The sequence below is a fragment of the Penicillium solitum genome (genome assembly GCF_028829755.1).
Source record: "Penicillium solitum strain IBT 25940 chromosome Unknown utg000001l_segment0_segment0, whole genome shotgun sequence".
Lineage (NCBI taxonomy): Eukaryota > Fungi > Ascomycota > Eurotiomycetes > Eurotiales > Aspergillaceae > Penicillium > Penicillium solitum.
This window is the reverse complement of record NW_027072121.1, coordinates 4,576,514-4,591,867: the sequence shown is the minus strand read 5'-3', so window position 1 is coordinate 4,591,867 and position 15,354 is coordinate 4,576,514. Positions and strand designations below refer to the sequence as shown.

General features: G+C 47.6%; 7 protein-coding genes across 7 annotated transcripts; 6 read left to right on the top strand and 1 right to left on the bottom strand.

The window, feature by feature from the left end:
* Nucleotides 1-933: 933 nt before the first annotated feature.
* N7455_001728 (uncharacterized protein) lies at nt 934-5,516 on the top strand (the record flags this gene model as incomplete). The annotated part of the gene is made up of 7 exons (XM_065604111.1): nt 934-1,659; nt 1,814-2,023; nt 2,078-2,415; nt 2,482-2,629; nt 2,689-3,018; nt 3,061-4,540; nt 4,594-5,516. The coding sequence occupies 7 exons, from the start codon at nt 934-936 to the stop codon at nt 5,514-5,516; spliced, it is 4,155 nt and encodes a 1,384-aa protein (XP_065462602.1).
* An 83-nt stretch (nt 5,517-5,599) lies between these two features.
* On the top strand, nt 5,600-5,830 carry N7455_001727 (uncharacterized protein; the record flags this gene model as incomplete). Its single annotated transcript, XM_065604110.1, has 1 exon — nt 5,600-5,830. One exon carries the CDS (start codon nt 5,600-5,602, stop codon nt 5,828-5,830), a length of 231 nt encoding a protein of 76 aa, XP_065462601.1.
* Nucleotides 5,831-6,429: 599 nt separating this feature from the next.
* Nucleotides 6,430-7,962, top strand: N7455_001726 (uncharacterized protein; the record flags this gene model as incomplete). Its single annotated transcript, XM_065604109.1, has 3 exons — nt 6,430-6,456; nt 6,893-7,873; nt 7,942-7,962. 3 exons carry the CDS (start codon nt 6,430-6,432, stop codon nt 7,960-7,962), a joined length of 1,029 nt encoding a protein of 342 aa, XP_065462600.1.
* Nucleotides 7,963-9,384: 1,422 nt separating this feature from the next.
* N7455_001725 (uncharacterized protein) lies at nt 9,385-9,697 on the bottom strand (the record flags this gene model as incomplete). Its single annotated transcript, XM_065604108.1, has 2 exons — nt 9,385-9,637; nt 9,690-9,697. The coding sequence occupies 2 exons, from the start codon at nt 9,695-9,697 to the stop codon at nt 9,385-9,387; spliced, it is 261 nt and encodes an 86-aa protein (XP_065462599.1).
* Nucleotides 9,698-10,268: 571 nt separating this feature from the next.
* On the top strand, nt 10,269-11,591 carry N7455_001724 (SDR family oxidoreductase; the record flags this gene model as incomplete). Its single annotated transcript, XM_065604107.1, has 2 exons — nt 10,269-10,299; nt 10,354-11,591. The coding sequence occupies 2 exons, from the start codon at nt 10,269-10,271 to the stop codon at nt 11,589-11,591; spliced, it is 1,269 nt and encodes a 422-aa protein (XP_065462598.1).
* A 571-nt stretch (nt 11,592-12,162) lies between these two features.
* Nucleotides 12,163-13,473, top strand: N7455_001723 (NAD dependent epimerase/dehydratase; the record flags this gene model as incomplete). Its single annotated transcript, XM_065604106.1, has 5 exons — nt 12,163-12,249; nt 12,314-12,558; nt 12,609-12,756; nt 12,818-13,090; nt 13,144-13,473. 5 exons carry the CDS (start codon nt 12,163-12,165, stop codon nt 13,471-13,473), a joined length of 1,083 nt encoding a protein of 360 aa, XP_065462597.1.
* Nucleotides 13,474-14,212: 739 nt separating this feature from the next.
* N7455_001722 (cupin domain-containing protein) lies at nt 14,213-14,824 on the top strand (the record flags this gene model as incomplete). The annotated part of the gene is made up of 1 exon (XM_065604105.1): nt 14,213-14,824. The coding sequence occupies one exon, from the start codon at nt 14,213-14,215 to the stop codon at nt 14,822-14,824; it is 612 nt and encodes a 203-aa protein (XP_065462596.1).
* Nucleotides 14,825-15,354: the final 530 nt, after the last annotated feature.

Below are 15,354 nucleotides of genomic sequence, written 5' to 3'. Positions count from 1 at the left end.
CTTCACAAATCTTTCTCGCAGGGTGCGATCTCGTTTTCTATTACTTCTACTAAATTTTCTTCTATCATCCGGTATCCCGTACTCAGATGCTACTGGACGTAGCCAAGGCCCTCCTCCGTGTTAGCGTGAGGGATTAATCTCCTCAATTCTGATCCGGTGCTTGATAGTTCAAACTATTTACTCCGTAGCTGTGGAAAATTCTCCCTGCATGCATTTCTCAAGCGTAAAAACAATGAAGAACTATAGTGAGGCCCCATCGAGGCTGTTGTAGTACGGAGTAGAGTGGTATTCTTGGCGCAGTTCGCGATAGGGCTTGGTGGGCCTCTTGGCGCTCTTGGCGTTTACCCTTACCGGCTGATCCGCGACAGATGTCAGTACTATATCGCGGTTGATAGAAATCGGAAAAGCTTGCTTGAACTTGGCGAAGATAGGCACGCCAGCATTGGTCTCATATCCTGCAAGTATGAAGCTCAAAACGAAGGTCTCTCGTGTCTGTCTCTGCACCGCTATAACTGGTAGCCCCCGGTGGATAATGGTATTGTCAAACGCTAGCTTCGACTAGCACAATACATTGTATCTGGCCCCCGATGGAGGCTCATTTCGCTTCTTCGCTGGAGCGTGCAGTAGCTTCGGGAAGAGGCTGAGACATCAATATGGCCAAGCCGGGTAGCGCATGCCAGAATCCAAAAATGGGTAACATGCGATCTCCTGGTTGGTTCAACGTGAAGAGGACCCTGAGTATAGAGCCTCTTAGTATCAACGGAAACTTCCGGCCCATCGCTTAGCGAAATTTGGTGGAAGAAATGTCGGGTTGCATCAAGTAGCGTGGATGGAATTGGGTCGCGAGCTCCGGCCGAGGCGAGACGGATTTATGGTTAAGTATTCCCCTGGTGTTGGGAGGCCTTTCATCTATGCCGCGAGGTTTGAATGAAGATGAGACTGAGTGGTAGATCACGGTTTTCCGATCAAGGCTTGTTGCCGCTGATCGCGGCACTGGCCCTGACGATCTTCTGGGTTCCAGTGTGGGCCGATAATACTCAAACTCACCACAATCATCTTCATCATAGTCATCTCCATCACAAGCGTGGCAATGCGAGCGCAACCGGTCATGGCGATGCGCGCGAAATGGTACAAAATGCACTCGCGGTTTTAAAAGAAGTCAACAAAGATCGAACGGAGAATCCCAATTTTAACAAAGATACCTTTTCTGAGCCCCGCAAGGGCACAAGGGCGACTGCTAAGCCTTTGGACTACAGCCCCGAGTCTGTGAATATTGCCCGTCTTCAGACCAGAGATTCTTCTTCGAATAAAACGAGCGGAAACAGTCCTTACGTGATTCCACCTGAGCTGGCTAAGGCTGCTCGCATTGTCGCTGAGTCCACCGTCAACAAACCAACAGGCAATCAGCCTCAGGTTGCAGCGAATATTCGAGAGAAGTACGGCAAAGGCCGCAGACATACCAATACCCCAGCACAGGCCCTGCTCAGACCAAATGGACTCTATGGTTACAGTGCATTTGAAAGTGGTGATGAGACTGGCCACATAGGTGACAACAAGACTGCCAAAGCGACGCTCAACAAGCGTGATGCTGCTTCTGAGTACTGGATGGCCACAGTGGACCAGACCGGTCAAAGTCCATTCGCACCCAGCGGCTACAAGGTAAATTTCCCATTCAACATCATCCCCCCTTTCTGCACTTTCACTTCGTTTGTCTCGCTGATCATGCTGTATTAATCTTGTGTGACCTGTGGCCCTCTTTCATCTTTCCCTTGCTTCTTTGAACTAAGAACCGCTCCTGATCAATGTTCTCTAGGTTTGGAGAAATGTCAAAGACTATGGCGCTGTTGGTGACGGAGTCACAGACGACACAGCGGCCATCAACCGTGCTATTTCCGAGGGAGGTAGATGTGGCCCTGACTGCGGCTCTAGTACTATCTATCCTGCTACAGTTTGGTTCCCCAAAGGCACCTACCTTGTCAGCTCTCCGTTGATTCAATACTATAATACGGAGTTCCTGGGAGACGTGAGTACTACAATCTAGCAGGTCAAACGAAAGCTCCCACTAACTTACTAAAAGCCGATCAATGTGCCAACTATCCTGGCAGCCTCTAGCTTCGTCGGTCTGGGTGTCATCACTTCCGATGTCTATGTCAGTGATGACGAGCAATGGTATGTCAATCAAAACAATTTCCTGCGCAGTGTGAGGAATTTCAAAATCGACATTCGCCAAACGGATACCTCGGCCTATATCTGTGCCATTCACTGGCAGGTTGCTCAGGGAACCTCTCTAGAGAACATCGAGTTCTACATGGTATATAACTCGGATGTTCCCAGCAATACACAGCAGGGAATCTATATGGAGAACGGCTCGGGTGGTTTCCTCGCAGACCTCACATTTGTGGGAGGCAACTTTGGGTAAGCCACATACCAGAATCATCTGGATTTCTTTTCTTGGATGCCTTCTAATGTGATGAATGACAGTGCATACTTTGGCAACCAACAATTTACTTCAAGTCAACTCGTCTTTGTTCAGTGCAACACAGCCCTTCAGGTTCACTGGGATTGGGCATGGACTATGCAGGACTATGTCATTGAGTCGTGTACGAACGGTTTGACTATCGTCGGCGGGGTATGTTTTATTATTCCGAACATGAACTATTGGTCAAACATGAAGCTTACTTGAATTAGGGTGGCGGCGCCCTGGGTACCGGTCAAGGTGTTGGATCTCTCGTTTTGGCTGATGCCATCATTGCAAACACGGCAAATGGTATCATCACCTCTCTCTATGCCGAAAACTCGACCTCCCTGCTTTTGAAAAATGTGGGCTTTTTCAATGTCAAAACGGCCATCACAGATGACGTCAAAAACCAAGTTCTCCTAGCAGGAGGTGATGAGGTTCTCAAGGATGCCTGGGGATTCGGTAGGGTCACCGACGCTGAAGGCACAGGATCTTTTGTGTCCGGTGCAGACATCACTACCGGATCCATGAGCAAGAAGCTGCTTGGAACCCAAGCTTACGTCAAGTCCAATCTCTTTACCCGCCGATGACCTCAATACGAGGACATTAAGGCAAGTGATATTATCAACGTTCGGACTTTCGGCGCAAAGGGTGATGGCAGCACTGATGACACCGTCATTCTCAACTCTGTTCTTTCCTACGCCGCCAACATTTCTTCGGTTGTCTACTTCCCCTTCGGATTATACATGATTCAGGATACACTGAAGGTTCCTGTCGGCTCCTGCATCATCGGACAAGCTTGGTCTCAAATCATGGCAACAGGAAAGAAGTTCGAGGATGTTGACAATCCGTATGTGGCCGTCCAGGTGGGAGTTGAGGGCGATGTTGGTATTGTTGAGATTCAAGACATGCTTTTCACTGTTTCGGGCCCCACTGCCGGAGCAATTCTCGTGCAGTGGAACGTCGCAGAGTCTGTCCAAGGATCTGCTGCGATGTGGGACTCTCATATTCGCATTGGCGGAGCCATTGGATCCAAGCTACAAAAGGCTCAATGTCCCAAACAGTCAGGAAAAGTCAAGCCTGGTTGTATTGCGGCATCTCTTCTCCTTCATCTCACACCTTCTTCAAACGCCTATCTGGAGAACATCTGGGTTTGGGTCGCTGATCACGATATGGATGTGACCACCCAGGATCAAATTGATGTATATGCAGGACGTGGTATTCTGATTGAGAGTAAGCTCGCGTGGCTGTACGGTACGGCCTCGGAGCATTGCACACTCTACCAGTATCAACTTTCTGGTGCAAGCAACATCCTTATGGGGATGATTCAAACAGAATCACCATACTACCAACCTGTTCCCCTGGCTCCCAGTCCATTCACACCGGGCTCATTCCCTAATGACCCATTGTTCAAGAATTGTGACTCAACCACTGCTGCATGTGCATTCTCTTGGGCCGTACGTATCATTGATTCAACTTCTATCTGGGTTTTGGGCAGCGGTCTGTACAGCTGGTACTCAGATTATTCTCAGAAATGTCTCGATACAAACGATTGCCAGCAACGCGGGTTTGAGATTGAGCAAAGTCATGATCTTTGGATTTACAATCTCTGTACCAGGGCAATTGTGGAAATGGTCACCCCCTTCCAAGGTGTTCCGACATACGCCAAGGACAACGTCAACGGGCTTTTTTCTTCGATTCTCGTCTGGATCGGTGGTTTGGATATGACTATTGGCCAGAGGAAATTCGACGGCTTTTCTATCTACAGCTCTGACAGCCTGGAGAAGATCGATCTTCCGGACACTTGCAAAACTTCATTGGCAGCAAATATCAAGTGTGAGACATACCTTGAGAACATGATGTCTCGCAAATGGCATGGCTCGTTGAACAATGATACCCTGACGGACCTTGTCTGTGACACTAGCTGTGGCGAGAGCCTGAGTGAGTGGTTCGGGGCTGTGCAAAATAACTGCGGCGGATATAACATCAGCGGCTCTCCTCCGGAGCTATATGGTGGCCGTATCTGGGCCGGTTACAATGAAACTTGCAGCAAAGATAAAGCCACAGGCAAATACTGCAATGGTATGTTACAGACTTCTCCCCACGGTGCATGTAACTAACTCTTTCTCTGCAAGACGTCATCAGTGATTTTACTTTGGTTCAAAGCACCGCAGATATGCCTGAAAGCGAAGTTTGCTCTTACTGCTACACAACTCGTCTCCAGATGATGCAACAGACGCCTTACTCGATGTACGACGACTACTACCAAGAAGTTCTGGTAGAACTGAACAAACGATGCGGCCTCTCCGGACCTACCGACATCCTTGAAATCCCCTGGGCGACCATCGAGGAGGAAGACGAGTTCTGTGTCTCGGATAATTACTACACAACAGTCAAAGGTGACAACTGCACATCCATCGCAGCGGCAAACAAGGTCTCATCCGCGTCACTTTACACGGGTAACCAAGAGAAAATTGTGGATTGCTTCTCCATCAAAGCAGGCCTCAAGCTTTGTCTTCCTTTAACTTGCGAAGATACATACTCACTCGAGCCAACAAACAATTGTACCGCGATCGAGTACGCCTACTCGCTTTCAACCGGGGATCTCCGCAAATACAACCCGTGGATCTCCTTCGACTGTGACAATCTGCAAATTGCCAGCAAGATTTACGGCAATAATCTTTGTCTGTCGGCGCCCGGTGGTGCGCACTCCAATGCAACAGCCGGTACAGGTTCAACTACTCCCGGCAAATCAAACGGATATAGCGAGGCCTGGGCTGCCCCGCCGACAAACGCGACTATGGCCGAGGGAACAACCCTCAATTGTGGAAGATGGCATGAGGCTGCTGCCAATGAGACCTGTGTTGGAATCTGTGCCCAAGAAAGTATCACACATGCTTTGTTCGTGGCCGTCAACCCGTCACTGGATGATGCTCGATGCTCGCAGACGTTACAGACGGGCAAGACTTACTGTTCTGGTCCGTTGTATTTGTGGAATGATGCGGAAACTTCTTCCAGCAGTAGTGCCAGCGAATCAGCTTCAACGTCAGCTGTTTAGCTGAGACTCAAGTCGAACTCTAGTATATAATTTGTGAACAAATTCATCCATTTCTTCAGTTCGTGATTATCGGAAGACTTAGCATGTACGACGATATTGTATGTATTGCGGGAGATGAGCAGAGGAAGCAGCCCTGGGAGAGAGAGAGAGAGACAGAGACAGAGAAGCTGTCACTCTGCCACTCTGTCACTCTGCCACTCTGTCACTCTGCCACTCTGTCACTCTGCCACTCTGTCACTCTGCCACTATCTACTGCGCCGGAGTCTGACCAATCAGGCAGCCACACCTGGGCAAGCTCCGACAGTGATGCATAATGCACCACCTTAGAACGCAATGTTGGCAGCAACACGAGGTATGCTCGTGGCCATGTGGCCGCAGACATCAATTGCTATTATAATTCATTCCGCCAACCTTTGAAGTGTCTTTATTTTCCCAGGTTCAAAGTCAAAGCCCTTGGAATTGAAATTGAAATTGCGGGTTCTAGGGGTACATTCCGCCCTGGGGGAGCCCTAAAAGTTGGGGGAAGAGGCCCCGCAAATTAGGCGGCAACTAGGATTAAGGGGTGGGTGCAGAGTCGTGCCTTAACTCTTAGGGTTGACTTGAGTAACCCATTAATCTCACAGCTCAGCGGAAATCAATGTACTCTGTGCTTCGAATTCTGGAGTGTAAACCCGCCTTCATGCGGATTCGTGGAAATTAAGGGTTCCTGGGAACCATGAGGCCATTCCTGGGATAGGAAGTCCGTCTCCAGGAGTATCTGTCAGAGATCGAGCATATATAGTAGCTTGGGTGTTTGGTCGCTGACCAAACATTGTGCCTTTTTGGCCTGTTAGCCTAGTGGTAAAACCCAAGCAACCGCATCCCTGACAGTATCCAGTGGAGTTCCTGGGCGCCAATAAGTTCCCAGGAGCGCATGCTGCCCTCCTGGGATGAGAAAGTTGTACGTAACCATTTCAAACTCGTAGATCGGTCCAATGCATTTTTCATCAATTTTATTCACAGATCAACTATAGAAGTTGCAATTCCATTCTATATGTGTGACTGAAGTCAAAGGTGGGTTTCGCCATAAGTGCTTTGAGGTTTGATATTGTCAGAGATTGGCATGAAGTATACAGGATGTTTGGAGAAATGATCTGCGGGACCCACATGGTGCACATGGGTTCCCCTGAACGCGAGGAAGCTCGTTCCTTTTGCTTCCTCGCGCTACGTCTTGTATCTAGAGTCGACTATAGCTTTCTTTAATATTGGTTATTCATCTACGAAACTCAGTCCCCATCTACGTATACGTGAGACCCTCACATTACGTAGCGCCAACCCTGATAACCGACGACAACAAAGACAACCGACGACAACAAAGACAACCGACGACAACAAAGACAACCGACGACAACAAAGACAACCGACGACAACAAAGACAACCGACGACAACAAAGACAACCGACGACAACAAAGACAACCGACGACAACAAAGACAACCGACGACAACAAAGACAACCGACGACAACAAAGACAACCGACGACAACAAAGACAACCGACGACAACAAAGACAACCGACGACAACAAAGACAACCGACGACAACAAAGACAACCGACGACAACAAAGACAACCGACGACAACAAAGACAACCGACGACAACAAAGACAACCGACGACAACAAAGACAACCGACGACAACAAAGACAAAATGACGCCCAAATCCAACGAACCCACTAGCGCTCGAGGGCCTGAGGATATGGAACGGAAAGGACGAACAAGAAGAGAAACCGTAATGGCACACGAAGCCACCGTCATCGAAGATAACGGATCTGATGACGACGATTACCAGCCTAGTAATGAAGGCGATAGGACAGTAATGCCCGAGAATGCGGGCGCGACCCCGATGATTGATGCGTTTGACTATGTGAGCCCGAATCACCCGTTACGTCCTGCTCGAGCAATCTGTGTTCTAGACAGAGCACAGCAATTAGCACGATTGCGACACCATTTCGAGATTTGGTGGGATGTTATGCTCGCCATGGACAAACAAGCCAAAATGAATACGAACCAAGTGACCGATGATGTGATTCGTGAAGAAGTCATACGTTTAGGCGAAGACAACCGAGAACTGCGACGTGAGAGAGACCGTATGACTGTGCAAAGAGATTTGGCAGAGAAGCGAGTCGAGGAATTGACTTTGAAGCTGGACGGAGCTTGCCGAGAACGAGACCAGTCAATCCTCACGGTGATGAATACAGCGAGACAATCGATGCCGGTTCCGGGAAGAAACAACAACAGTCGTGTTCCCCGACGAGAAAGCTCTCACTTGCCGTACAACAGTCCGGAGCGGTTCAATAATCCAAAGTTTCCCGACGCACCTGTATTCTCAGGAGATCGCGGCGCATTTGATAGCTGGAGAGACAAGGTGCAGGATAAGCTGATGAACAGCGCCGCTCAATACCCGAATGAAGAGCAACGGATTGCCTACATCCGCAGCCGCACTGACGGTATCGCGTATCAACAAATCAGAGCTCACGTATACGTGAGACCCTCACATTACGTAGCGCGAGGAAGCAAAAGAAAGGTAGCTTCCTCGCGTTCAGGGGAACCCAGATGCACCATGTGGGTCCCGCAGATCATTTCTCCAAACATCCTGTATACTTCATGTATATCCCTGACAACAGGTCCTGGAGGACATTTAGCTCCCAGAGGCCATTCGCATGATCCTAGGAGCGATGATTGAATATAGCTCCATAACTCAGCATATCGTAGGTAACCCTGAAAACAGCGAGCTGGGTTTAGACCAGAACAAGACAGGCAAACGCAATATAGTGCGGCGGTGTTGAAGAATTGAGAAGCCGCTCAATTTCTACGGCGTTCGAGGCCGATTCAACGTGTTTGAGCTCTCGTTATAGTAGATGTAGTAGAGTGTGGAAACGGATGCCCTTCAAAAAATGTTATTGCGGAAATCGGGTGGGTTAGTTAATGGTGGACTTGTGTTGACCATTGCACACGAGGAACTTGAAAAACGTTGAGTCAGTGGGAAGTCAAGTTGTTGACGGCAGGGTAAGTGTTTTACTTGCTCGAGGAAATCATATTGTTTAATTGATCACCACCCTAGCAAAAAGGTGAGGATGGTGTTCATTAGATGTTATTGGTTTGTTTGTCTCCACTTGCTCTGATGTCCGTGCATTCGCTTATACCCTCCCACCCCCCACGTCTACCAGCGAGAATTTTTTCACCCCGCTCTTACAAGATTGTTCTCAGCCGATTGCCAAAATTTGACGTCACTACGCACCTTATTTCCCTGGCAACCAACATCCAGCCACTCGGCAGAACGGACCAGCCAAGGTATAGTAAGCCTCTCAAAACAACCTAAATTGCTTTTACCGTTCTACATATTTCTTGATACTGAGACTACAGAATTATAGATTTCTATAACAATAAACTACCCTCTACTATTTCAACTAACTTTCAATCAATATTTTTATAACCTATAAACTAGGCCAGTTGGGTTGAAATAGGTAGAAATTTCAAATAAGCTTTCTATACAGTTCTGTGAAGGGCTATGGTCAAATTGATTCAACTAGACGATGCCTGCATGCTGTTTACAAAAAGCTTAGAAGGAAGAGAAAGAGTGGAACAAGCTGAATAGCAGAAATAACAGAAAAGGCGGTGAAGAATGGCGTATGCGGTGAAAGAACTATATGGCAGAGCCATATAATGAGGGCGGGTCTGACCCGTGACATTCTATTTCCCTGATTATAAAACTTTAGCTATTTATCCTTTAGATTATATGATCTCTCTAGTAAATATAGAAGTAGAGGTATTACTAATAAGATCGACTGTAAGTATATTTATGCTGTTACGCCTTAATAATATTCATAAATTTTAGCTAACTCGTTTGCCATCCCGCTCAACGATCACAGGATCAACATCTTCCAGAGTTTTGAATGACTTTCCGACCCACTTGATCTCCTCCAGCTGGGTGGCGACCGGGTGTCCAGTGTCAAAGTACCCTCCATTCCATTCACCAAGCAATTGATCTGGCTTAAGAGATGGAAGTTGACTGAAGAGGTCTTCGATAGTCTCCGGGTTGACTTTCCGGTTGGCCTCAATTGCAGCGAGGTATTTTTCTTGGGGACTTTGAGCGTTAGCATTCTCCCGCATCTGTGGGATTTGTAGATCACACTCACGAGGACATTTTGAGATCGATGACTATGATCAAATCAATAGATACACGTGTATTGTGATGGGAACAGGAATCCTTCCCCCGATTTTATGTCTTATATGAATACTTGGAATGTCTATATTGGTAATTCTACTTTCAAACTTTGACAGAAATGACGTCCGGGGCTCGATCCAACGCCTCTGTTGAATAACAATCACGAAAGTCTCCGAGGGGCTTGTCGTTGAACATTCCGCCGAAACGGGTGGGACTCAGACCTCACGCTTCACGCCCTACGCCCTACTATTCCCAGCCAACCCCAGCCAACCCTTGAGCGCGTGAAATTGTGCATTTTTCCAGTTCAGTCAAGTTGAATGGTTCATCTAATAGATTAGGTTGGACAATTTTGGTCACTCAGAATGACTTCAGTGGCATTACGAGGTCACTTTTTCTTTTCGCATGTAGTATAATGACGTCGTTGAAGACATCAGATCCCGAGCCCCAGATCCCGAATGTTCATCTAACTTGCATACCCTGCTGAAAGCACCACGAATTTTGACAAACCGCTTTTCAAATATTACTGCAGCAAGCCAAAATCGACATTATCATGCCTTCAGCTATTGTTACCGGTGCTACTGGTAAGTAATTCCATTGTGAAGTTTGCCACCACCCATTCATTTATCGTTTTGCAGGAATCACCGGGAGTGCGATTGTGCATCACCTGTTAAAAGATGGATCTTACGACAAAATCTATTCTTTCTCGCGTGGAAACCCGGGTTACAAAGATTCGAAAGTCCAACATGTCACCCTGGACCTGCAAAGCTCGGCGCAAGATATGGCCAAGTCTTTCGAGGGTGTGTCCGCCGAGTATATTTATTTTTGCGCCTACTTGGCTTCGGACGACCAGGATGAGCAGTCACGAGTGAATGAAGCTCTACTTTACAACTTCTTGGAAGCACTGGAGCTCAACGGCACGGCTCGGAAGATCAAACGTTTCATTCTCACCTGCGGGTTCAAGCAGTACGGTGTACATATCGGGCCGGGAAAGCAACCTCTACTGGAGGACGACCCCCTTTTAGAAAACGATGCAGGTGGTGTATCTTGGCCGCCGATCTTCTATTATCCCCAACAACGTGTCCTAGCAAACGCGGCTAAGAAAGGCGGCTGGGAATGGGTTGCCACACTCCCAGAAGACGTACTGGGATATGCTCGTGGCAACTTTATGAACGAAGCCACGGCCCTGGGGCTGTACTGTGCTGTCAACAAAGCTCTTCCGGGATCCGAGCTTCCATTCATTGGCAGCAAGGCCAATTACTTCGCCTTCAATTGTTGGACATCGGCCAATCTCCATGCCAAATTCTGTCTGTGGGCAGCCACCGCACAGGGGGCCGGAAATCAGATCTTCAACGTAATGAATGGAGATACGGAATCTTTCCAGAACCTGTGGCCACGTATGGCCGCCCGGTTTGGCTGTCGTATTCCTGATCCAATGTTCCCGAACGGAGGCACTCCAGATACCAAAGGCTTCAAAGGCTACGAGTCGTCGACGATTCGTTTCAAAAACAAGCCGCCTCTGAAGGCATCTGCTTCCGCGCTGGGTCTCTCCACAGACTCGGTTTCCAACGATTCCCCCACATTGTTCCTTCAGGTTGACCCTGAGAAGTGGGCGAAACGAGAGGATGTGAACAAGGCCTGGGCTACACTCCGTGAACGTTACAACCTCGATCAACACGCATGGGACAAGGCCACCTGGAAATTTTTGACGATGACTCTTGGTAGGGACTGGAGTTGTGTGGGAAGTATGAGTAAGGCTAGGAAGCTGGGTTGGACTGGGTATGCCGATACGTGGGACGAGTTGGAGGAGACATTCAAAATCCTCGAATGCGAGGGCGTTCTTCCGCCTTTGGAACAATTGAGAAAGGATTTCTAGTCGACTGTGCAACATTAGGCAATCATGGCTACAGCGGTTCTCAACTACTGTCGTGGACAGTCTCAAGCTTTTGCTGCTTTTTGTCGTGGACAGATTCCAAGGACCAGACCTTCATCACGAAAGAATGCAATACACGAATTGGCACACCACAAGTGCTTCGAAGTATGGCCAGAAAATAGGCTAAGGTAGAAGTCCGAAATTAATCGATCGATGTAGAAATTCATTTCTGTGTCTTTGAGGCGTGTCTCGAAAACCTGCCGGCTGGGAACGGAAGGGACATGTGCCACATGCCAGGTCGTGTTCGAAACTAGTGCGGACGGTAGCTTCATCAGAGATTCGTAATGATCCAAAGAATAAATTGATTGATTTCTGGGTTTTGTTCTTACGTCTTTTAAGGTTGGCTCTGACGTCAACTATGAACGCATGCTCGGTCTCGAAGCCCCGGAGATTATAACGTACAAGTTCGCCCGACCTATCTATTTCACACGTTGTATGTAGATTATCTTCTGTCTTCTGTCTTCTACCGTCTATCACCACTTACAATACTCAGTATCTCAGTCGAGCTTTCGAAATGTCACAGCCAGGCAAGGGAAAGCATGTCCTGTTGACGGGAGCTAACGGATTTGTTGCCTCCCATATCTTGTCCATTTTAATTGATGTAAGGACTCATATTAATAGATCCAGCGTATTTCATTGTCAATTGACTGCTAATTCTCAAGCAGGAAGGCTATTTCGTGACAGCGACTGTTCGGTCTCCGTCCAAGGGGGACGCCATCATCGCAACCCATCCTACATGGAAGAACAACATTGAATTTGCGATCGTGTCAGACTTTACGTCCGAGACACCGTTTGATGACATCTTTTCAAAGGCGAAAGCGCCATTCGACTATGTGATCCATACCGCATCGCCATTAAAGTTCAAAGTCTCCGATATCCGCAAGGAGATGATTGAGCCCGCTGAAAAAGGGTGAGCCTCCATCCGCATATCTTAAACCTGGATAACGCTAAAGTCACAAGCACAACGGAGATACTGAAAGCTACTCAAAAGTATGGTGGCTCCACTCTGAAACGATTCGTGCTTCTTGGCAGTGCGGTTGCCGTGCTGAGCTCATTCGAGGACATGACTAAAGAGGGCAAACCTTACACCGAGAAAGATTGGAACCCAGTAAGCAACCCATTTTGCATTTTGTATATACCACAGGTCCTAACTTCTTACACAATGACAGGTCACAGCTGAGCAGGCTGTTGAACGAAATGACCCCGTTCTCGGATACAATGTTTCGAAAACCAGAGCCGAAACCGCAGCATGGGAATTCTTCAAGCAAAACAAAGTTCCCTTTGACTTGACTGTTATCAACCCAGATATCATTACTGGACCGATGATCCATCCTATCGAAGGAGCAGGCTCCATCAATGAAACCAACCATTTCGCTATCGCCAGCTTCATTGATAGAACTCACAAAACCATCGACGGAGTCGAATTCCCTTTCTATCACTTTGTACGAGATACCGTAGGACTCCCCCTAGGCCAATAAAGCTAATTGATTGCTAGGTTGATGTTCGGGATGTGGCACAGAGCCATGTCGATGCCCTCACCAACCCAGCAGCCGCAAACCAGCGGGTTCTTTTGATATCCGGGCTCATTTCCCCGCAGCTAGTGGCTAATACCATACGTGAAAATTTCCCCAGCCTCAAAGATCGAGTGCCGGAGGGAAATCCCTCGCAGCTTCTTCCTCCGGGGATCCATCCAACCGGCTGGGATATGAAGCTTAGTTTGGAAATTTTGAGCAAGGGCCACAAAGGGGGGAAATGGGAATACGTCGATTTGAAATCTAGCGTGGTCGATGCTGTCCAGTCCATGATTGATTCCCGTGTCTTATAACTCTAATTTTGTGGCGTTTGATGTTTGAAAACTCAATCACGCTCAACTCAATTGATGATGTAAACAGCGGACGTGTGAATTACTGTATCCAGTTAATTTTGCCGCTTTGGGTTTAGCTCCCCAATACACCGTCACGTAGCCTCCCTTCAATGTCCTCGACATAGGAAGACCCGTCTTTGCCGCTTGTCCTCCTCGTGACTGTATTAGCAAACCAAGGAACTAGAATTTTTATCCTCTTATAGTAATGCAAACAAGTCAACCTCCAGAGAATCTAGCATAGTATGACTTTTCATTCCCATTCCGATGTCCAAGTGACACAGTACGGTAAGACTGTCTCCACAACTTTGCTGAACACGCGAGCTCCCATGCAATCTCAATGCCGTGCAATGCTCACTTATTAATAGTTTGAATGATGCCACCGATTATCTCTTAAGATGGTCCTTTCAATAAGAACGTGTCTAGCATGTGGAGAAAACCATTCCTTGGGTCCTCAGGCCTTGGTAAAGAGATCAATGATGAATTGAACGTCATAATGATATCTTCATCATATGACAAGACAAACAGTGACTCATTGCTGACTCCATGATGATCTAAATTTGAGTAATATGCCTAATACAAGCCAATAATATAAGTGGGGAGCGTTTCTGGGATCAATTGCAATATCTCTCAGTCTTAATGTATCGAGCGCCGAATGATATTCTAGGTATTCGCCCTCTTCTTTCTTGACATTGATCTCAACATGTCAGTCGAACAAAGACAGCCCGAGCCGCTTCGTCGGATCATAACAACCCATGATTCTACAAGCGGCCGAGCTATCTTTAGTGACGCGGTTGGGGAGCAGGTATCATTTACTGGGTTCCCGGTTCCCCCTGGCAAGCCTACAACGTCAGACTATGCTCTGGCCTTCAATACCAATACATTTCCTGTGCAAGGGCTTTCCCCTCCAACGTCTGCAACCCCAGAGCCCAAAGCCAACCTCGACATTAAGCACTATCGCTCGAAGCTCTCGGATCCATCGCCTTTGAATCCGCCAACCGGCACCTCCTGTACAATTATTGAGGTACCTCCAGGTTCAGGGGTTCCAATGCACCGAACAGCGACCCTCGACTATGGTGTCGTAATTAATGGCACGACAGAACTAGTTCTTGATTCCGGTGAGAGAAAATTGCTGAAAAAAGGCGATGTATTTGTTCAACGAGGTACGGCTCATGCTTGGCGGAATACGACTGAAAAGAAAGACAATTCTGGTGTTTTACGTGTCTTTATCGTGTTTCAACCTATCGAACAGGTACAACTGGAAGGCGGCAAGGTCGTTGGTCAAGACTTGAACCTGTCTCTGCGTGAGGTTTAAATTACGCGCGGTGGTGTATCGCTCGAACTGCAGAGGCTGAAGTCAGCCATTCTTAGGTCTGTCTGGTCTTGTCAATTATTTAGTTTCCGATCATAAAAAAATTCCTCTGAAGTCATGGCTGTACGAGTGCACCACATCGTCGCATTGCTTCAAATATAGCAAGCAACGCGTTTTTCTCTTGACACCTAGTGTAGCGGGTCGGTTGAACTAGTCTGCTAGGGCCGACTAAATCCCTCTGGATATCCCTCTCTATCTGCCTGCTTTGGTTAGACATGCCAATTCCCAAAAAGAAACGATCAAAATAAACGAAACTGCGTATCCAGTCTCTGAGCTGATGGCGCTCTCACATATACGAATAGATGGGCTGTTAGGCCGAAAAATAAATCACGCCTGTACGAAGTATAATGTAGGAAGGGTAATTTTATTTTGAGCTTTTCTACTCAGTACGCAAGCTATGCGAAAGATCCTGAGGAAATGCTCGGTCCAGCGAAGAAGCCTCTCTATGAGTTCCTGTCTGGGATTTTGTTTTA